This window comes from Morus notabilis, unplaced genomic scaffold, assembly GCF_000414095.1.
Source record: "Morus notabilis unplaced genomic scaffold, ASM41409v2 Scaffold625, whole genome shotgun sequence".
Taxonomy (NCBI): Eukaryota; Viridiplantae; Streptophyta; class Magnoliopsida; order Rosales; family Moraceae; genus Morus; species Morus notabilis.
Genome location: NW_010357688.1, coordinates 20,588 through 42,870, shown reverse-complemented (window position 1 = coordinate 42,870; position 22,283 = coordinate 20,588). Strand labels below are relative to the sequence as shown.

At 34.2% G+C, this 22,283-nt stretch overlaps 2 protein-coding genes and 1 non-coding gene across 3 annotated transcripts; 1 reads left to right on the top strand and 2 right to left on the bottom strand.

Annotated features, from left to right (window-relative positions):
• Nucleotides 1–3,032: 3,032 nt before the first annotated feature.
• Nucleotides 3,033–5,836, bottom strand: LOC21403686. Its single transcript, XM_010090521.2, has 5 exons — nucleotides 5,607–5,836; nucleotides 5,314–5,489; nucleotides 4,764–4,862; nucleotides 4,541–4,675; nucleotides 3,033–4,458 (listed from the first exon to the last, which is right to left on the bottom strand). Exons 1-5 carry the CDS (start codon nucleotides 5,740–5,742, stop codon nucleotides 3,250–3,252), a joined length of 1,755 nt encoding a protein of 584 aa, XP_010088823.1. The 5' UTR covers nucleotides 5,743–5,836; the 3' UTR covers nucleotides 3,033–3,249.
• A 93-nt stretch (nucleotides 5,837–5,929) lies between these two features.
• On the bottom strand, nucleotides 5,930–6,010 carry TRNAL-AAG. The gene has a single exon. It is a non-coding gene; the product is annotated as a tRNA-Leu (tRNA).
• A 4,901-nt stretch (nucleotides 6,011–10,911) lies between these two features.
• Nucleotides 10,912–15,897, top strand: LOC21403685 (kinesin-like protein KIN-13B). The gene is made up of 12 exons (XM_024173983.1): nucleotides 10,912–11,080; nucleotides 11,167–11,370; nucleotides 11,923–12,117; nucleotides 12,316–12,423; nucleotides 12,768–12,845; nucleotides 12,952–13,033; nucleotides 13,601–13,760; nucleotides 13,851–14,153; nucleotides 14,382–14,600; nucleotides 14,689–15,190; nucleotides 15,277–15,342; nucleotides 15,421–15,897. Exons 1-12 carry the CDS (start codon nucleotides 10,970–10,972, stop codon nucleotides 15,595–15,597), a joined length of 2,205 nt encoding a protein of 734 aa, XP_024029751.1. The 5' UTR covers nucleotides 10,912–10,969; the 3' UTR covers nucleotides 15,598–15,897.
• Nucleotides 15,898–22,283: the final 6,386 nt, after the last annotated feature.

Here is a 22,283-nt window from a genome sequence, read left to right as displayed (position 1 = left end):
CCCTCAACATATTATTAATGACATAAAAAAACAAATTACAAATTGTTCGGTTAAACGAACCATCGAAAAATAAAAAGTAACTAGGTTGGACTAAATCGAAAACCTAGTTACATACATATGAAATTCTCCTACTAAACCAACCAAACAAAAATACACTATCTAACCCTATAGCGGGTAAGGCCAGAAGCATCTATCTTCGCCTCTTGGAGTACAAACTCTGGAGGTTCATTCCAACCCCAGAACTGAAAAGCGTAAGCAGACTCGAATGCGTGGTTTGCAAGTCTATCGGCCACCGCGTTGCCCTCCCTATATATGTGCGTGACTGTGCAAAACTCCATTTGTTTCAGGAACCCCAATGTAATGATCCACATGTCTCTTACGGAAGAAGGCACGTCCAATGAAAGTTTGTTGACGAGATTGACGACTTGCGTTGAGTCGCATTCTAGCCAAATTCTTCGCAGTCCTCCTCTCCAAGCGATGTCGACTGCTCGAATGACACCTTGTAGCTCAGCCTCAATTGCTGTTAGATGACCACAGGATTCGCTGAAAGCTCCAAGGATGGAGCCGGTGCAGTCACGAAACACCCCACCACAACTCGCTTTGCCGGTCCTACCACGAGCAGCACCGTCAGTGTTGATTTTTATACATCCGGGCGGTGGACGATGCCAAATTACGGGCACAGCATGGAAAATTGAAGCTCTTCGGGGTCCCACCTGAAAATAAAAGAGTTAGGTCGAGAAGGAAAAATAGTTTACTAAATGTGGTTGGATGTATAGTTTTGCAGTAATTTCACATTTAACTTCATTTAGAAGTCTTAGGCCTCATTCACTTTGCGGATTTAAGTTTTCAATTCGAGCTGAGATGTGACATTTTTAGAGAGCTTTTCACTGTAGCAGAAAAAGTTAGATGTGATATTTTCTGATAGATTTTTACTGTAGAAACCTAAAACTGAAAACTCGAATCGATGAAATGAACGAGCCCTTAGAGTTCAAATCCTACTCTTCTTCTTTTTTTTTTTTTTGCTTGAATAATCTGAATGAATTATACAAACACAGTACTTTTAACTTTTAAGAGTTATATCATATCATATGCCATATGATATCACGAAAAAAAAAAAAAAAAGATTAGATGTATGTCATATAAGTAGTTTCTTGCCGATTGGTTATGTTATAGTTAGTTGTAGGATTTCTTGTTTTACTGAGCTTAATTGTCATTTACGAGGCTCTTATAATACGAACAAAATACAAGGGGATTACAATCAAAACACGAGGGGATAATTAACGAGTGAAAAGGGTGTCAATAAATAAGTTTCAGATGTCCTATGATAGAAACATAAGTTAAAAATATATTTTGTTTCATAGAATGATAAAACGAACCCTGCATTAGATAAGGCGGACTTGCTTACCTTTATATGTTTCAAGCAATCGTCGAAAACTGGATGGTGAATCTCCATAGCCGGTGGAGAAAAGTGAGTACCTTCGCCTTTCTGAGAAAAAAAAAAAAAAAAAGAGAGAGTTAAGTTAATTAGAGTAAATGATTTGTTTTACTACATATTAAACTAGGACACAGATTTTTCCTTTCAATTCTTTAGTTTTTTTTTCTTCTAAGCTCCTAATTGAATAGTGGAGTTTCACAATGTCTAGAGTTCCATAATTTTGTTGCATGAATTATAGTGTTACTCTTATATGAGAAAAAGAAAAGCAGAGAAGCCATATCCATTAGTTAACTATTTGGTTTTGTTTCAAAATGGCTTCTTTTCCTTTTACATTCAATTACAAGCCTTTTAAATTTATTTGAATATATACAGTGAAAAAGGCTTTGCGTAGCTTATGACTGATTAATCTAAACCGTAAGACTCTTTGGTGTTTAGTTCCGTAGCTTAAAAAAATTTTAAAAAAAGAAGAAAAAAAACTATGATTTAACTGTTGATATTAAAAACTTCATAAAACTAAATATCTTAAGAGTTTTAAGTTTAAAAAAATATCTCAGAGTACTTTTTAAACATTTTCTTAATATGGAGGAAATAAGGAAAATGCTAGTTAATATTTTACAAATAGAGAACGTGCAAAGAATTTGTGTTTAATATTTTTTTTTATAATTCCTGTACAAATTCCCATTTTAAAACAAGAGTACGACGTTAGGAAATTCCTAATGCCATAAAGTATAGTTGTCAATGAAAAAAAAAAAAAAAACTTTGAATATTTTGTTTTTCTTTTTTTTATTTCTATCCAAACTTCTACTTTTTTTTTTTTTTTTTTTTGCTACTCAAACTTCTACTGTTCTTACTACTTCTAGATGGTCTTTTTTCTTTTTCTATGTAATACCTCTTTTCTTTTTATGGAATCGAATAACTGCTAGTTCATCTAGTATTTACTGTGACATAGCAAACAAAAACAGAAAACGAAAAGAAAGAAAGAAAGAAAAGATCACTTACAGTGAAGAAAAAGTCTTCCTGAGAAAATTAAGAAACAAACCAACTTGAGCCCTTTTTTCTCCTTCTGTGCGTAAATCGATCCGTGAAACTATTTTCTTGGCTCTCCTTTTATCAGTTTCTAAGCGAGAATATTGTTATAAATGAAACTCTGAAACTACAGACCTTTTGCCTTATAAATATAATAGACTACCGAATTCAAATCGTACTAGGAATCCTAAATGAAACCGAATTCAAATCGTACTAGGAATCCTAAATGAAACTATGTACTACATATATTTCCAACTATATATATCTTATATATTCTTCTTCAAATCTTATTTTGAGTTAATTCAAACTTATAAACCTATGTCTTGAGCAAAACTTTTGTTTGGTTGCCCAATTTTATAAAAGGTTTCCGTAAAACACTAACCCTGTGAATCTCATCTCTGTATATCAGAGATGCATGCATATCTAAAGGAAAAAACTATATATATATATATATATATATATACATATATATTTTTTCAGCGGAAGTCCATAAATAACAGGAGAGATTCTAGTCCACTGGAAACCAAGAACACCAAAACTTGCAGATACATTCCAATAATAAGAGGTTGCATTTGATTCTCAGATACATTCCAATAATAAGAGGTTGCATTTGATTCTCAAGCTACAATTACATGAGTGAGAACCAAATGCAAGTTCCACCTTTTCAGATGCAATATTTTGAAGACAAAAAGAAATATTACAGCTTTTCTCATCCTAATCTGGTGCATAACATTCACATGTAGAAGGAAAAATGACATCTCACTTGAATATTAGAACCATCTTCACGCTCAAACTTTCCACTTGCCTAGACGCTTTCGTGCTAGCAGCGGTTTAGACCTTGAAGGTGCTCTCTTTTCCTCGTCACTATCTTCACTATCCAAGACGACTACAGCATAAGATGTTAGCAATTCTTCTGCTTCCTTTTGCTTAGCCAGTCCAAAAGTCTTGTCCTTTTTAACTTGATCAAAACACTGCTTCTTACTTAACCCTCTGTCCTGTTGCTTAGGGATGGACTTGGACAAACTAAATAGGCTCTCAGAGTGTGCAGGTTGCTGAATCTGATTTTTGGTTCTCTCTTGCAACTGCGTAAGAGGACTCGGTGACTGCTTCTGATTTCTCCCATGCATCTCAAGGTTCCCAAGTCCACTTTCATTGTCCTTGTCGTTCCCACGCAATACTGTTCCCAGCGCAGAAAAACTGGAAGACCTTGGTCTCTTGTAAACAGGTGGCTCTACACTCTCTTTGTTATGTGTCCCTGATGGTCCTTTAGAACCCAGTGAAAGTTTCTTCTCAACCAAAGAGAACTTTTCATGACTCGTCGCAGAAGAGTCTTCTTCAATTCTTTCCACGCAATCCTTTTGGGGTTGTGGTTTGGAGTAGTTTACAGTTGGCGTTACTGAAGCAGCCTCATCTGATTTGATAACATGGATATCTGAGGGCAATAGTTGAGGGATCACATGCATTTTCCCCCCACTAAAATCCACTATTTCTGAAGATCCTAGTTGTTTCTGGGAAAGCCCATGCAGCTTCTTTAATTCAACATTTGTGTTTTCATCTTTTGATATGCTATCTTGGCATTGATTAACCTCTTCCCTGTGACAGTGTCCCGAAGAAGCCACAGAAAGTTTCGTACATGATGAAATATTTTTTGGGACCAACTTCTCATTTTCATTGTCGTTTCTCTTCTGGGATTGAGCAAAAGACACCAATGATAACTTTCTCCTGTTCCCATTCAACTTCTCCTGAACCCAGTTGGACTCCTGGATTGTATGTTTTAGCTCCTTTTTTGTTTCTTCAACTTTCATCTGCTTCTTCGAGTCTTTGACTGAAAGGTTGTTGTTAGAAGCTTCATTCCCTTCCTCACTTTCAACCCTTTTCTCAGACGGGCCTGAAGACTGCAGTGTCAACTTGCTCCCAGTCCCGCATATCTTCTTACAATTTAGGACGTACTCGTTAGCTTCAGGTTTTGACTCATTTTCAACTGTTTTAACTTCCACCTGCAGTAGAAAAAAGCAAAGACAGTTAAAATTTCAAAAAGCTCAAAATTTGAAGTTAAATCTCCTCAACTTATTCTGTTACCATGCTTGGATTTGAGTCGGTCTGAATACACCTACTTGCGCCAACATTCCCACTCGCTCCAGGATGGGCATATTTCTCAGTCATAGATCGAGCCTTCTGGTCAAAAGCTTGTCTATTATACTTATATTCCCTACTCTGCACATTTATGAGTACCCAAATCAATGAAAAGCAATAATCAACGAGAACAAATTCTCAGATCATTTGTGAGCATATCACCACTTACGGCTTCACACATTAGGCCATCATCCGGATTGGGTTCACTCAGTAACAACCCGATGCTGGTAAGCACAGTTGAAATGTTTAATGATGGTTGCCATGCCCCCTGCTCGGATTAGAATGACAACACACAATGGGAGTTAAAAATCAGCTAATGGGCATCAATTTGATCAGATTTCAGCTTTTCAAGTAGTTACCAAAATATATAATAGGCCACAAGTATAAAATCATCAATACAAAAGGAAATATAACATGCAAAACGAAAATCAAGAGCCCAAATTTTTTTCTAATCATTCTTGAAACAAAATACAATTCCCCCAAATTGTTTCTACTTTCTAGCACTAGGTCTTGTAACCAAAATGAAATCAAAATTGTTTCTAATCATTCTCGAAACAAAATCTTCGAATGCAGCATTCAGAAACACAAATTGCCCCAAATTCAAGCCAAAAAGGCAATATATCATCACAAACCAAATAATTTTCCAGTACCAAATTGAGAAATGAGCCCAACTTTTAAATCGAGAATCTACAATTTTCAATAAGCAATTACTAGCACACCTTCGGGGGAAGATTGAGAATGTCGAGGCAAATCCGGCCACCATTGTCGATATTCGGATGGTAAATCGGCGTCGCGAAAGTCACAATCGGAGGCTGAAACGGATACCTCTCAGGAATCTGGATCTTGACGTTGAAAACCCCTTCGGCGTACACAGTTCCTTCGGGACCTTTAATCTCTGCACAAAAACAAAACTTTTTTGACCAAAAAAAAAAAACAAAAACATACAAAACATTCGAAAGTATCTGGTGGCCGCAACTGACTTTCTCGGGAACCAAACAGGGAGTTTACTTACGGGCGTCGATGGAGGACAAGGAGAGCTCGGCGGAGTCGGGGGAAAGGCTGGGGAAGGAGGCGCCGTGAGGGGGATCGGCGAGGAGAAGCTTGAGCTCCTTCTGCATTCGGAGATTGAGCCTCGCGGCTTGTGCCATTGATTTCAATGGAGGTTTTTGCTTCCTTCTTCTCTGCTTCGATTTTTGATTTGCGGTTTTTGATCTTCTAGAACTGGGAAAATGGAGAGAGAGAGAGAGAGAGAAAAAGCGCGAATTATTATTATTATTTTTCAACGAAAGAGAATTTAAAAAATAAAATAAAAAGGGAAACAAAACAAATCTAGATTGTTGAGAGTGGGATTTGAACCCACGCCCTTTCGGACCAGAACCTTAATCTGGCGCCTTAGACCAACTCGGCCATCTCAACTTTCCCTGAGCTTTTTGAAAAAACACAAATACTTAAATATTAAGGACTAGTTTCCTTCATAAAGTCCAAATTTGAATGAAGGGCAGATGTTTGATGACCAATGTAGTGGATGGAGAATATGAACTTTACACTTTAAAGGTGAAATTAGATGTAAACTTACCGTTTGATTATGCTTACAAGGCTACTACCACCTTTAAAGATTAGTTAGATATATTTCTTTTATTAGTGAAACAAAACGTAGTTGATAATCTTTTTTTTTTAATTATATTCTTATAAACATACCCTACCAGAGTGGGTCTTAGGAGACGTTTGGTTTATAGATTAGAACCATGTGATTAGAATCATTTTCGATTTACGTGTATTTTTTGTGAGAGAAAATACTGTAGCGAACCACAAACTATGATTCGAATCAGGAAACGAATCTCCCAACCAAACAACCTCTTAGTTATCCGGGATTTTAGATTTGATGTTAAGAGAATTTACAAGTTGGATTAGATGACATATTTTCTTGCAAAGCATAGTTATAACCATGTTTAATGGAGAACAAAAAAAATGATTATAGCTAGAAAGAAAAGAATATATCGGCGTGTTGATTTTAATGATACGAGTAAAGCAATATCTGAATTAGTTAGCATAACACTTTAATTGACCAAATGCATATTTGCTAATAGTAACATTTATGCCGTCATTCCAAGTTCAATATATGATTGCCTTTATTTAAGGTACGACTATTGTGAAATATCAGAATTAATTTACTCACTTTTAAAAGAGAATAAAATCGTAATGATGAATCGTTTACCATATAGACAATGTTAATTTTTAATTGTATTACTAGGACATTCTTAGGTAGTGTCACAATGAGATCATACTGAAACAAGGTGTGTTTGCTTGTTGCATTAGTTTTTTTCTGTGATTAAGGTCATCTTGGTGTTATGTAATTGATTAAGTAGCATCAAGCTATTTACTCAGAAACAATAATGATTAGTGTCAAACTATATAACAACATTATTTAATGCAATGCGGCTTTTATATGCAACCGCGTGTGACAATTAGATAAGAAATAATTCACTTAATGTTACAACTTGAAGGAAGTTATCTCTATTAAGTGCTGTGTTATTTTACACTAAAAACTGTTCAATTGCTTATTTAGGAATCTATTCGCATAAAATTTACATATCGGTAAGCATCATTCTTTGCTCTAGCTAATTATATTAGTGAAATATGGAAAGGGCTAGGTATTGATCAAGTTTTTATAGGGGAATAAACTAATCAAATTTGGGCTTTTACAGCGTGCGCCAATTTGTATTGAGGGCAAAAGTTAAAGGGAAAATTTGTAGTAGAATTACAATACGTTTTAAAATTTTGTGATGTACCATTAGATGATGGAAATAATGATATGGATTTCTTTACAAGTGTATCGAAGACAGTTATGATCTTACTCACATGAGAGAAGAGACATGGCTCATTAAACCATAGTTTAACCTTCCTCTGTAAACCCTTTTTTTTTTTTTTTTTTACCTTCCTCTGTAAATTATTAACTAAAATTTTGAACTCTAATATGTATTCATCATTTAAGGTATGAGGGCCTTTGAGAGTGCTGAATTTATCAATAATTATTAAAATCTATTAATGACATAAAAAATAGTAGATTTGAGCTCTTAGCTTCCGTCTTGATGATGTGAAGAGTTGACTTGACTTGTAAAATTTGAGGAATGGTAATTTTTATTATAATTTTTTTTACACAATTCAAATGATAGATTGTGTCTCATCGTACTCCATTACTAAGGTTATGTTTGGTTAAAGGGATGTAGAGTATAAATAATGGAGAGAGTTGGAAGGATGAGGAGTAAGAATGATGGAGAGGATTATAGTAATCTTTTATGTTGTTTAGTTGGATGGAGGGAGAGTTGAAAGGATTTATGATAATTATTTGTTTAATTATTTACTGTCTATTTTACTATTTTTTAATAATTTATTTTGAAGGGTAGAAAAGTATTTTTATTTAAATTTGAGTAGATTAATTTGATTCTTCAATTAATAGAAAGATCCAAAATGATAGACCCGAAAGGAGACTCTCTCGCTCTATATATCATCTCATTCCTCTTATTCTTTCTATCAAACAAAGGATTCACCCTCCCTTTCCATCTCTCCCTCCTACCAAACATACCCTAAGTCATGGATCAAATTAATCAAATAGGGATACTGAGGTGACGCCCTAACAAACCACACATATATAACATCCATATAATTAGACACGGAAAATCATAGGAATTAATCAAACAAATAGACAAACGAACAACCACTTAAATAAAAATGTTAAACAAATTTATGGTCTAAAATTTCAAACAGAATGTCTATTAGTATTATTAAAACCAAGCGCGCAGCCCACAAAATCCCAATTCAAATCTCAACTCTCCCTCTTATAAATGAATACTTATCCACTGCATCAAAATCTTGGAAACTTTCCAAGATGGAATATTGTCCAAAAGAATCCAGCGTTTTATGATGTTATAATACGGACCAACCATTGGGCTGACTTTTGTAAACGACATTACGAGGCTTAGTCTTCACCCAACCAATGTGGTCCAAGACCACATTGATACCGTAGACCGGCGATCCACTGGAGTGGACCACTTTACAAACAACGTGAAGGCGACCACATTGATACGTAGACCGCCGATCCACTGGAGTGGACCACTTTACAAACGACGTGAAGGCCATAAACGACGTGAAACGGCTCATCAAACCAAAGAAGAGCAAAAAAAGCTTCAGAATCTTGCATGACAAGGCATAAGTCATGCGCGCGTGACTACACTCGCTGAAACCCCGACCGTGGGGCAGTATTTCAGCTTTCAAACTGCATCATCGAGTCAAAAAGAAGAGTTTAACTTTACATGGCACTGAAATTACTGCTAAATATTCTGTGTTCAAAATTTCTACCGTATAATTTGTCTATTCTTTTTTTTTAATTATTTATTATAATTATTATAAGTTTCCTTCTGTTCGGTCATTTTCCGATGGTATGATATACAATTAGGGACAATTATATGTGTCAAATATTGTAAAATTTTAATGCGGCGCACTTATAAATGCGGCTGTTAAATAAAACTTTACAGTTTAGTATAACAATACCGATTCATACTGAATAATAACAGTTTTCTACTGTAGAAATATATTTATTTTTTCAATAAACCTAGTCACTTTATTGTTTGGTTGGAAGATTCGTTCTCTGATTCAAATCATGATTCATGGTTCGCTACAGTATTTTCTCTCATAAAAAATACACGTAAATCAAAAATAATTCCAATCTCATAGTTCTAATCTATGAACTAAACGGGCTCAGATTACAATTTAATTGGGATCTTAAGTGCGAGAATTTTATAATAATAAAATATAAAAAGAAAAAATGTGTATATATACAATTAGGCTCTGCGTCTAATCTCAAAAGGTCACTCACCTAAAAGTCGATGGACCTACATCGCTATTAACTCTATTAATAATTGCTGTTATAAGAGTATAAGTTAATAGATCAATGGTTGAAATTTTTTAAGTAGTAAATGGAAGAAGAGACTAGGGAGATGAGGATTGGAAGAAATGAAGAAATTAGATAGAGGATTTGGGAAAAAAAATTAAAAAAAAATATTGCATAATTGAAAATTTTGGTCCATTGCAGCCTACTTTCCTTGCATATAAAGTTTAATTTCTTAAATGATTCAGGCTCTAAAATCCAATAATTTTATATTTTATTTTGTATTTTTATAATATAAATTGTGATGCAAAACTTGAATAAAAATACAAATAATATCATACTCGATATTTAAATGAAAACATGGTTATTATTCGAATAAATAAATAAAATTACTGTTCGTTGAAACTTGAATCTAAAACCTAAATACGTTGAAAGCAACTTATGCATATACTACACGCTAATTTTAATTAACTATTCAAATAAACAAATATACAAAAAAAGTACTCACTTTTCTTTTTTTTTCTTTTTTGAGGAAGGCAATTTGTATTTTTAAATCATAATTTGTATTTTTAAATCATAACATGACATATTCAGCAAAAAAAAAAAAAATCATAACAGACACCCCGTTCATTTCGTCGATTCGAGTTTTGTTACAGTAAAAAGCTCTTAGAAACAGTCACATCTAACTTTTTTGCTACAATAAAAAGCTCTCATACAAAATCACATATCAACTCGAATTACAAACTCGAATCATGAACGGGCTACGTACCTTACTTATCATTAATTTAATCCAAAAACTAATAATTTTTCTCCAACTTGAATTGGAAAAAAAAAATAAAAAGAAAATAAAAAATCCAATCACGGAGGCCACGCCAACATCATCGATTCCACGTTCATTGTTTCACATCTTCGTTCATTTCATGAGGAGGCAAGTGGGACCCAAGCCACTCCTCGTCGTACTCCTTAAAAAGGCGGTGCGTACACGCGCCCACTCCTCTCTGTCACCTTTTTCTCCCTTTTTTCGTACCCGTTCCGTTCGTATTTCTCCTCCCGCGTTCGCATGCTCAAGGCAAAGCTACTCTTCTCACAATTCGACACCTTTTTCTTTTCAAAACTTTCAGACGCAACAAAAAAATATCTCTCTCTCTCCTTTCCTTTCCCTCATATAATCCTCACTCTGTTTGTTTAATGAGAAAACCGCCGAGAAAATAATTTAAAAAAAAAGCTCGCAATGGAAAATCTTTAAAGAAGAATCGGCTAACTACCTCTATCACCATCACTTCGATTAACACTACCTCCATTGACAGCTTCTTCTCTCTCAAATTCGAACTTTCTATCTCTCTATATCTATATATATATATTTGTGTATATATTTATATACTTGTATCGGAGCTCTTTTTTCGACGGTCGGAGTTGCTAGAGTTACAGAGGTTACAGAGGCTGGTATCGGAAGACGGAGACAGGCCAATCGGAGAGGGAAATCGAGGAAGATGAATGCGGTGGGGAGACAGGTGCCGAGATCTAATCACCAGCGCCAGTACTCTGACAACTTCTTAGACGCCTCCTCCAAGTGGTTCCAATCCGCCAGTAATCTCTCGCAGGTATGAGAATTCTCAATCCCTAATTCCACTTGCGATTTCAACTTGTTTTTGGAAGCTCGTGAAAGTGATTTGTGTTTCGCGAGCAGGATTTCACGCTCTATGGGGCAAGAACGGGCAGGAACGCGCCGCCGAGGAGCGGCAGAGAGCGGTCGCCGTCGGAGTCGCTGACGCCGTCGCTTTGCTCGAGATCTTCGAGCATGAGGATGTACGGAGAGGATCAACTGTCGCCGAGTGAGCTTAGCCCCGGCTTGCTCGATCTGCATTCCTTTGACACTGAGCTATTGCCTGAGGTTAGCCTTAGGCCTTTCGTTTTTTTTTCTTTTTTTGGTTTTGATTAAAAATTGATCGACAAAAATTTAATCAATTTTCTCGGTTTTGCAATAATCTGTTTAGAGCATGGGGCAAAAGATTATTTTTGAATATGGTTTTGGTACATCTTTTATATATGTGTTTTTTGGAACGTTTTTTGAACCTAGCGTCTAGAGTATCCTTTTACATAGGTTGAACTTTGTAAAATTATAGCCTTTATAATTGTAAACCAAAATGAAAGTGATATTACTTTCTCGCCAGTGATTTTTAATTATTTGACTATTGGAGCTTTTATCGTTTTCTGAACATGAACCAAAGGGAGAAATTAACTTTTGTTTTTTCTTTATTTATGTGTATTTTTCATTTGGAATGTTTGATTAAAGCAGTTAGTATGAAAGGAAAAAAAAGGTGTTATTTGATTTGATTTACAAGATCTATTCTTCGGGTTTATCAGTCTTACTCAATAAAACATATTTTTCTTAAGAAAACATGACACTAACTATTGATATGTGTGCTTTGAACGCTACTGCCAGATGCCCATAGCCAGCCTATATAATGGGAACAAACGTCACCAACCAGTTCTTGGTAAAAGTCTTGATGATGCCGGACCATTTCTGTCCATCAACAAGCTTACAAGCAAAGCGCGAGGTTTTCAGGAGAATAATCCTCTTAAAAGTTTCTCAGTTGACAAAGAAAGAGCCAACAATGTCGCAAAAATCAAAGTTGTGGTATGTCTCTGTGATACAGTGTTAAAGAAGTTTCTCTTACTCTGCCTTGTGTGTAAGCATTGGATTTTGACTCCTTGTACAAATTCCATTGCCAAATAAAGCAATTAAGAATGACTGTTTTGTAAGCAGTAGATATTGAAGCTTCCAGTTGCTACACTTTCTTTTGGCACAAATATTTAGTGATAACTTTGATTACAGGTGCGCAAGAGACCACTAAATAGAAGGGAAATTGCAAAAAAGGAGCAAGACATAATAACAATAGAACCAAATTCCAATTATCTCACTGTTCATGAAACAAAACTCAAGGTAAGCAGTTGGTGGGTCATCTTCTGCAACTATGATCATTATTGAAACTACGTCTAGATGGGAATTTTTCGTTTCAAAATCTGGAATTATTGTCAAGACAATTCATGCTTTCATCTTTTATTATTTTCCTACAAAGTGAAAATGTTTGCCTGAATGAACCAAACTTATTCAGCTGAGTTAAAGTTGTCTTAAGAAAACTACTGGAACTGAAAAGCGAGGAAGTTCCAAGTTTAACATGTCATAAATGACTACTGTAGTTCATAGAATTTAATTTCTTTGTATTTTTTTTAAAGATTAAGAAAAATGGGAAGAAAAAAAAAATTCTAATTCACTATCTTCTGCAGGTCGACTTAACAGAATATGTTGAGAAACATGAATTTGTTTTTGATGCCGTGCTGGATGAAGATGTTTCAAATGATGAAGTGAGTATATGGAAAGACTTAAACCCACCTCACAAGGACCAACATGCTGGTTTTATGGTTTCGTGATTTTTTTTATTTTGCTTAAATTTTTTGTTTTCTTTGGTAGGTGTACTCTGAGAGTGTGGAGCCCGTAGTTCCTCTGATTTTTCAGAAAACGAAAGCAACATGCTTTGCATATGGCCAAACAGGCAAGTGCTTAAACTCATATATCTCAAAAATATGCTATTATGCCTATATCATTTTTTCTGGAATCACGCATCTTTCAGCTATACAGTCTGTTCAAAGTTCAGGGACTAATGGTGAATAGTCTGTATGACATATCATGGTATCTTGTGTCAATCACTTTAGAACGCCCACCCGCCCACATCTCACCCCATGGTAATAGACCACAAGAAATTTTAATGTCCGAGAATGATGCATAGTCATACAAGTTATTGCCTATTTCCTAAGAGGCCTCATTGCTTTTATCATAACACACTTCTCTTTTGTATCCTTGAATTATTTTACAGCCCATAGCCGTCTCTCTTTTTTTTTTCCCTTCCCCTGTACGCCGCCACCAAATGACCAAATACTTGCTCTACTTCTGCTGATTCTCATATTAAACCGACTAATAGCACACAAAGGTATATAGATAGATAGCACACTCTGGAATTTTTAATCGTTGCATATTCAATTTGTTTCTCTTTGCTGAATCTTCTTCTTTCATTGTAAATTTTCATGCATAAGCTTTGGGCTGATCTTCTTTGCTTTTTCAGGCAGTGGTAAGACTTATACTATGCAACCACTGCCCCTCAAAGCATCTCAAGATATTTTAAGGTCAATGCACCAAACATACCGGAATCAAGGCTTTCAATTATTTGTCAGTTTCTTCGAGATATATGGGGGGAAACTGTTTGATCTCCTAAATGATCGAAGGTACGTTGTCTCAACCTTTGGGGGGGGGGGGGGGGAGTTGGATATGCAGGCTTTATTTTTATTTTTAAAAAATAAATTATCCTTTTGCAGAAAGCTTTGCATGAGGGAGGATGGTAAACAGCAGGTGTGCATTGTGGGCTTGCAAGAATACAGGGTCTTTAATGTGGAGACAATAAAGGAGCTTATTGAAAAAGGGAATACTACAAGAAGCACCGGTACAACTGGTGCAAATGAGGAATCTTCTAGATCACATGCTATACTTCAGCTATGTGTCAAGAGATCAGCCGACGGAAGTGAATCAAAGCCTGCCCGACTTGTAGGCAAGCTATCTTTCATAGATCTTGCTGGAAGTGAGCGTGGTGCAGATACTACTGATAATGATAAACAAACAAGGTAGAGATTTCTTTTGAGGAAATTTAAGAAACCTTATATCTGCCACATAGAGCAAAGCAAGTCATTTGCATTGACAGAATAAAGGAGCCAGGGAGTTCTTGGAGATCTTCTGCGCGGGAATTGGACCAAGGCGTCACTAGCTTTTTCTCATCCTGTATTTATTTATTTTGATGTTGTCTAGTACTACTGTGTTATTAAAACAATGATAATATGAACATTTTCATGCAGAATGGAAGGTGCTGAGATCAACAAAAGCTTACTAGCTCTAAAAGAATGCATTAGAGCCCTTGATAATTACCAGGGTCACATTCCTTTTAGAGGAAGCAAGTTGACTGAAGTGCTTAGAGACTCATTTGTCGGTGACTCACGTACCGTTATGATTTCATGCATTGCGCCCAGCTCAGGATCATGTGAACACACCCTCAACACGCTAAGATACGCTGACAGGTATGTGGTCTGTACATAGTAGAACTGTACAATTCGTGGAATGGAAATATTTTTTGTAATTTCTCAATCTTACTCATTGCCGTGCCAGGGTAAAGAGTTTATCTAAAGGGAACAACTCTAGAAGGGATCAGTTGTCTTCGTCTTCAAACCTTAGAGAATCTACTGCACTTCCTTTGCCTTCTGTTTTACCAATTGAATCAACCTTTGAGGATAACATGACATGTGTTACTAATGAAAAGAACAAGTTCAGTCGGTCCAAGCAGATTGAAAAAGATCTCTCCCCACCATTTATTGTGGATCGTGTTCCTAGCAGGAGGATAGAAGGAAGTTTGGCTGCATCTGTCTATTCAGATTATTATAAAGGTCAGAGAGGTGGTCCAAATGGTTTATGTGAAGATGATTTTGATTATACTGAGCAGTACTATGAAGAAGAAAAACCATCACAAATGAATAGCAAGAAGGTAGATACATACCAAAAATCACTTCTGGAAGACAAGAGGAAGATTGGTACTCAGATGAAGCACAGGAATCAGCAAGACTTTGAGGCCAACAACTCTAATTCTGATGATGATCTTGTTGCCCTCTTAAAGGTAATCACGTTCTTGACATCGATTATTGGTTTTCGTATCAATTATCAATTTATAAAAGGTTGTAAGTCTTTTGTGATTGATGCCAGGAAGAGGAAGATCTTGTGACTGCTCACAGAAGACAAGTAGAGAAGACGATAGACATTGTTAGGGAGGTCGGTAATATTTTCTTTTTTCTTTTCCATTTTGTTTTTCTTGCACGTATTAAACCAATTATGGCTGCACTTGTGCAGGAAATGAATCTGCTGGTTGAAGCTGATCAGCCAGGAAATCAGCTATATAATTACATCACAAAACTAAACGCCATACTTTCACAGAAGGCCACAGAAATTCTTCAACTGCAGAACCAGTTGGCTCAATTTCAGAAGCATCTGAATGAGCACAATGTTTTGGTGTCTTCTGGTGATTGATATAATCTCTAGGGTGATGATCGACACAATGCGAGTTTTAAGTTGATATGATCATTGATATTTTCTATTGGTTGGGGTTTTGTTTGATTTATGGGTAACTTCAACCGGTTACATGTTCCACTTTGTAATGGGGTTAGTTTTTGCTGGTTTTGTTTCTTTCTTTGTAACTTATGAAGACTCTTTTGTAAAATCTGCATAAGAAAGAAAAAGGAAAAAGAAAAAAAAGAAAAAAAAAGAAGAAAAAAGCAAAGCCATGCTTGAGTTGCTAAGATAATTTTTTCATCAATATCTGAAACCAAACAATATTTCTCAATCATCTTGTTTGAGTTGGTGATTGGACCTTGTTTTTGCGCTTCGGGTTGTTGCTAGATCATGTCGTTTGGAGTTATGATCTCTATCTATTGTAGGGACCATGAAAAGTATCAACTTATACAATTTCAAATTGGCATTGTTTGTAAAGCCCTTTTATAGTGCAATTTTTTCTCGTTCATTTCACCAAGTTTAGAATTCAAATTTTATTACAGTAAAAAGCTCTCAGAAATAATTACATTCTCAAATTAAAAACTCGAATCAACGAACTAAATGGACTCTAAGCTTCGTCCATTTTGAATCACAACTTAAATTTTTTGCCACAGTATTTTTTACAAAAATTCAAAATTTTTTTTTTCTGCTACCATGTTTTGAACTTAATATGTAACACTTGTACAATTTATTAACCCTTTGAAACAGACAGCCACCCTTTCATCTGTGTTCCCCAAACAATGACCCTTTTATTGTTCCCCCTCAAGTGGATAGATCAAAAGACAAGAACATCTGTATTACCAAAATTATCCCCACCAGTCAAAAAGATAACTTACAAGATTACCATCAGTAATCTACCAGATGCTGCCAGAAAGGCATTCCCTGATCATGGGTGCTGATTCTCGGTTCTCAATAACTACTTGATATTTTAATTTTGATTGAGATGAAATGATCCTTATACATAATTTAATATAAATTTTAATTAGCATAATATGATAGGTATAATAATTTCTTTTTTTTAAATATGTGCATAATTCAATCTTATTATACTATATTCTGCTCAATCTTTTTTTTTTAAAAGTAATAATCTGCTCAAAATAATAATAAAAAATTAATAAAATTGGATAAAAGATACAATTTCTTGTCATAGGATTCTCCTAATTATAATGAAGAATTATGATCAAATTATAGTGTCACAACAGAAAAATCTAAAATTGACCTATTATCATCAAGTTTGTTGACAAGTGTGAACCTTCCTTCACTGTGGCTAATCATGATACCAAGCATTTTGGCGGCTCTTGATTGTTCAGCCATTACCCAAAGGCAATCTTAAAACCCCAATTAAACTAGTGCTTTTACTTCCATTTCTGTTGAATTTTCACTTGATGGAGACATTGGCTTGGCCTTAGGGAACAGATGGCACAAACTCTGCAGCCTAACATTTGTCGACATTAGCGTTTTTCATAACTTCCATCATTTCGACCTCTTTTTGCTTCGTGGATGAACCGCATGTATATGTTACCTAACACGATAAATTTTAGCCTTATTTTTTTTATTATCTTTTTTATTAATTATTTAACACGTAAATTTTATTAATATAATATATTATTATTTAAATAAAAGATTAAATATAATAAAATTTACGTGTTAAGCAGTAAATATAAAAAATGATTAAAAAAATGACTCTATCTAACATAACTCACATGTCTTCAGTGAAGTGTTAATTCAGATGAAATGATAAATTTTGTGTCTCAAAAGTCAAACACAGTCGATTAAACTTTTTGTCCCTATTAATAATTCATAAGAACACTAAAACTATCTAATCAAGTGGTTTAAATTCATTAGCATCTTAGAGTTTGTGAGATTTATTTTCGGTCTAAGAAAGAGAAACTGATAGAGATAAGATCCGACTAGCGTTAGCTCTATATCTACCTTCAATTTTTTAGGGCATAAGTTCACGTCTTTTCACGCTTAAATCTGAAAAAGAAAAGAAAAAAAAAAAAAAAAAAACCTCCAATAATATTGAAATTTCATTAAAAAAATTTATCTCTCGTTCTACGACTAAAACAAGAATAAGGGACATAATTGCAAGCACAACATAAACATAAAGATATATAACATTGATGTTTAGAGTTTGAATCTTTCTGCCTTAATTTGAAAAAATAATAATAAAAGATAAGTCGGTGGTAAAATTTTATTGTCTTTGTTATTTAAGTTTTAGATTCAATTTCTACTAAAACAAAGCCTTAATAAGAGGGGAGATTTTATGGTACGTTTAACGTACTGATAAGTTAAATTTATATGATTTTATATAAATTTAACAGAAAAAATACAGGTCTCGTTCACTTCGCAGATTCGAGTTGAGATATGATATTTTCTGAGAGCTTTTCACTATAGCAGAAAAGGTTAAATGTGATATTTTTTAGAGAGTTTTTTACTGTAAAAACTTAGAATTAAAAACTCGAATCGGTGAAATAAACGAGACCTTAATCTACTGATATATTAACGTACTAGAGAAGATGTCTAATAAGCGATCCATTATTTGCAAAAGTCAAGCCACAAAAATATAGCTACCTAGCTAAATCAAAAGCTAATACAGTATGTGTCTAAATTGACAAGTTCTTGACGCAAACTGTCGTACAAAAAGATAATACAAACTGAGAACCATCGTCCACTTGGAGTTATTTCATTGTTAATTGATCAGATGAGGAACATGAGCTGGTCTCTTTTGTGCTTTTTGAGCTCATTGGTTGGTAGAATAATACATGACACCACCAAATCAAAAAGTCAATGAGAAATGAACGAAAGAAAAAATAAGTGGGTTTGTAAGAATGGCATTTGGATTAATTTTTGTTTTTGTTTTTTTGTTTTTTTTGTTTTTTCGCTCTGGATAACCAATTTTTGTTGTCTGCGCATGATGAGTATGCACTTTGACTTTTGGACATTCATATTTGAACTCCCCCAACATCGTTTTCACATAAAATTGCAATATGAATATATATTTTTTTCAATGGTGAAGAAAAACGTAAATATGATGTAATAAATATTATCAAGTATCGGTTACCACCTTGTATATATAGCAAAAAAAAAAAAAAAGGGTTACCACCTAAATATTTAAGTCGTTGTCTTAATTAAAAAAAAAAATGTAACAAGAAAACTTGTTTTGTGTGTCTTTATTTGTGAGTGGCTAATGACCTTGACACTTGGTCCGAACTCTATCACTCAGATTATGGCATCCCAGAAGTGAACAACAAATACAATGACTTGAGGACAATACAAAGCAATAACTTGGACACATCAGCACTGTATGGAAAAAAAAATAATTTCATCAACAAATACACCATCTCTTTGCAAATGTCAAATTATAATTATAATTTTTATTTTTATTTTCATTTTTATAATTAGAATGATTATATTGTTGAGGAGCAAGAAATGATAGCCTCGTTCCCACAAAAGAAGAATGACAGCCTAGTCGGAACCTTTTTAAGTTCATTATCAAGTGCATTGACGCAAAGACTAATTGCCAAATGTCAAAACGAATTTGAAGGAAGCATTTATAGAAAGTGGACGCCTTTTGTTTTTTGAAACCCAAGTGAGCAAGGGGTAATTGGCGTTATATTACCCCTATTTTTTTTTTTTTTGAATGCAAAACACTATTTCATTAACCAACAAAAAACTTAATACAAAAAACTCGATACAATAAATCAAAATCAATAGATCCGTTAGCGTCTTAATACATGGATTCAAAGTCCGATGATGGACACAATTTGAAACAATTCTCTCAGCTCCTTTAATTCTCCCTCCACGGTTGGTTCTCCTGAATAAGTTATAGCAAACTCTCTGTAAAAAACCAATCTCTCGAAGCCAATATTCTTCCAGATCAAGCTCGTCGAAGCGGGAGATCTGACGAAAGGCATATAAAAGATAAAAAAATAACACAAAACCCACAGGAGGTTAAAGCTTGGTGTGGAAACACAACTAAAATCAATAAAAACAACCAAAGCTAACAGATCTAACTGTTTGTGGGAGGAAACAAACACCAACACTAGCAGAATGACTGCCTTTATTCCACCAACGATTAAAAAAAGAGAAAAAAACACTAATACGGACTCCACCATCATGTAGATCGATCGAAGTAGAGCGCGTGAATGTACTACCCTTGAATTATAAACACCGTGATCTTTTAATCTTTAATATAAATTTATGCATACAAAACTTTATTTCAAATCATGTAAAAAGAATTACATATAAATAATCTTTGGGCATCCACTCTTGAAGGAATTCCTTTTAACTTACCTGGCGTTGATCCTGTCGGCAAGTCAATGGAATAGCAATTAATTTTCCCCCCTAAATCTAAAATTGTTGTAACATCTAATTATGTCATATGATGCATACACGAACCTAATGTCATAGAAACCTAATATATAAAAGGAAAAATAATGTTTCAATTTCGAAGTTTCAATTTGGAAGGATGAGGAAAAAAAAGATCATATATATACAAATTAAAGTTTAGGACATGTTGTCACAAATGTTAAAAATTTAGGGAGAATTTATAAAACGTGTCATATATATATATATATATATATATGTGTATGTATGTGTATGTATATGCGTATATATGTATATTTCATATGCTGCTGTAAGGGAAATCATTGCAACTACACGAGGCGGAAAATACCTAGAAGTTTTTAATTTCCCCATATGGCGGTTTAGGCTAACACTAGTGTCTTATAATTCACTAAATACTTTAACCTAATAAGACACCCGTTTATAGCTTTTGTTTTCTAAAACAGTAATAGATATGGTCTTATTTTAAGTCTGAATTATCTCTTTTTCAAAATATTCATTCCATTCCGGCACCATCTTTGAACTTTCCGTAATCTGCTTTCAAGATTTGGTTGGTACTTGTACAGTATACACTATAAATGTACACTATATATACATAACAAAATTGTGTTGATCCACCCACTAAGTATGCCATAAATATTACCCGTAAAGCAGGAAATTTTGAAACGTGACACTTAGAGATGTTTAGTTGGAGGATTCAAACCATGATTTGAATCATGGTTCATGGTTCGTTATAGTGTTTTCTTTCACAAAAAATGCACGTAAATCGAAAATAGTTCTAATCAGATAATTCTAATGCATGAACCAAACGTCTCCTTATTAGACTAATCCAATATTTAAGCATGTAATTAATTTACAAGACGGTTATAGCCTTATAGATCAAATATAACTAGCAACAGGATTACTCTCCGATATCGTTTTCACGACTAATCACGCACGTGGGATGGGGAAATTAAGTTGATTTTAGTGAAGATTGTTGGTGTAGTAGAACTAGTTTATTAATTTATGTATTTTGGGATGTGTGGTTTTGAAGTTGTTTATCAAATTTAGACCTTAAGAAAATACCTCTTTTGCTTTTTCTAATTACTCCAACCAACCAAGGATGGTCTCAAAGCTTATGTCAGCTTAAATATGATTATGATATGCTAAGAAAAGATTAACCTCCATCATTTTATATATGAGAGAAATAATTATATATTGCATTTCCTTTATTAGATTGTTTTGAGTTTTGAGCTTTCATTAAATAACGTTAGATATATTGTCCCGGGTCTAGGGTGCATGAAAAAGACTTCTTGAAATAGGGACAAATGATTTGTGCATAAAAGATAAATAAAACCCCCCTCAGCCACAGCCATATACCAAAGTAGGTTGGGAAATAAATATTACGTCAGAAATTAGAGAGTGGTATTACTGCAAACAAAAGAAACGGAAATGAAAGGGGGCAAAAAAACAAAAAAAAAATCTGCAAATTAGTAGTCATTAGTCGAATAAATTATTATATATATGTCTCAAACATTATTGGAATGGCCTTCTATATATGAATAAAAGAACCTTCTCTCTATGTTTCAGATTTAATTTTATGTTATATTAAAAGGGAATCAAATGTATGATGGGAAAGTATTCTTAATTTAGTGCATTAGCCCATAAAAAAGGCCGATTAAACAATTTTGACGCATGTAGTGCCTTGTGAAAATGTTTAGAATTATGAGCCACTATGGCTTTGCTCATTTAGAAATGTTTTGGTATCATGTGGGTCAAGTCGTAAGTATATATTTAAACTTCATGTGAACATTTAATCAAAATTTGTGACCCCATTTCTCATTTGGGCAAGTAATTTCTTTCTAAATGGGGAAAAAGACACAAGAATTGTTGGTCTGTGTATTATTTTTTTGGAGGGGAAGTTATGGAATTCACATTGGTTGGGTAGCTAGGAGCACCTATCCTCATTTAATTAGAAGTCCTTTGTATATAAATACAAAAATAGCAAATCCGTGTGTACTTTTAAAAAAAAAAAAAAAACAAGAAACTTATGGAATTCACATTCGTTATATCCACTTATATATCCTCATTCAGCATTTTCTTCTTTGTACTAAAATAATCAAAGGACCAATTATTTAAATAAATAATAAATAAACAAAGAACAAGAAAAAGAAGTATATAATATCCTACTTTCTTATTTCATTTCATTTTATTTAATTTTAAAACATTGAACTTGCTTGTCTGAAGAATGATCATAAAGAAAACAACCAAGCAATTATCGTTGTCTACTATCATGTGAAGTGACCACAAAATACTTCTACCAAACCCTAATAACGTCA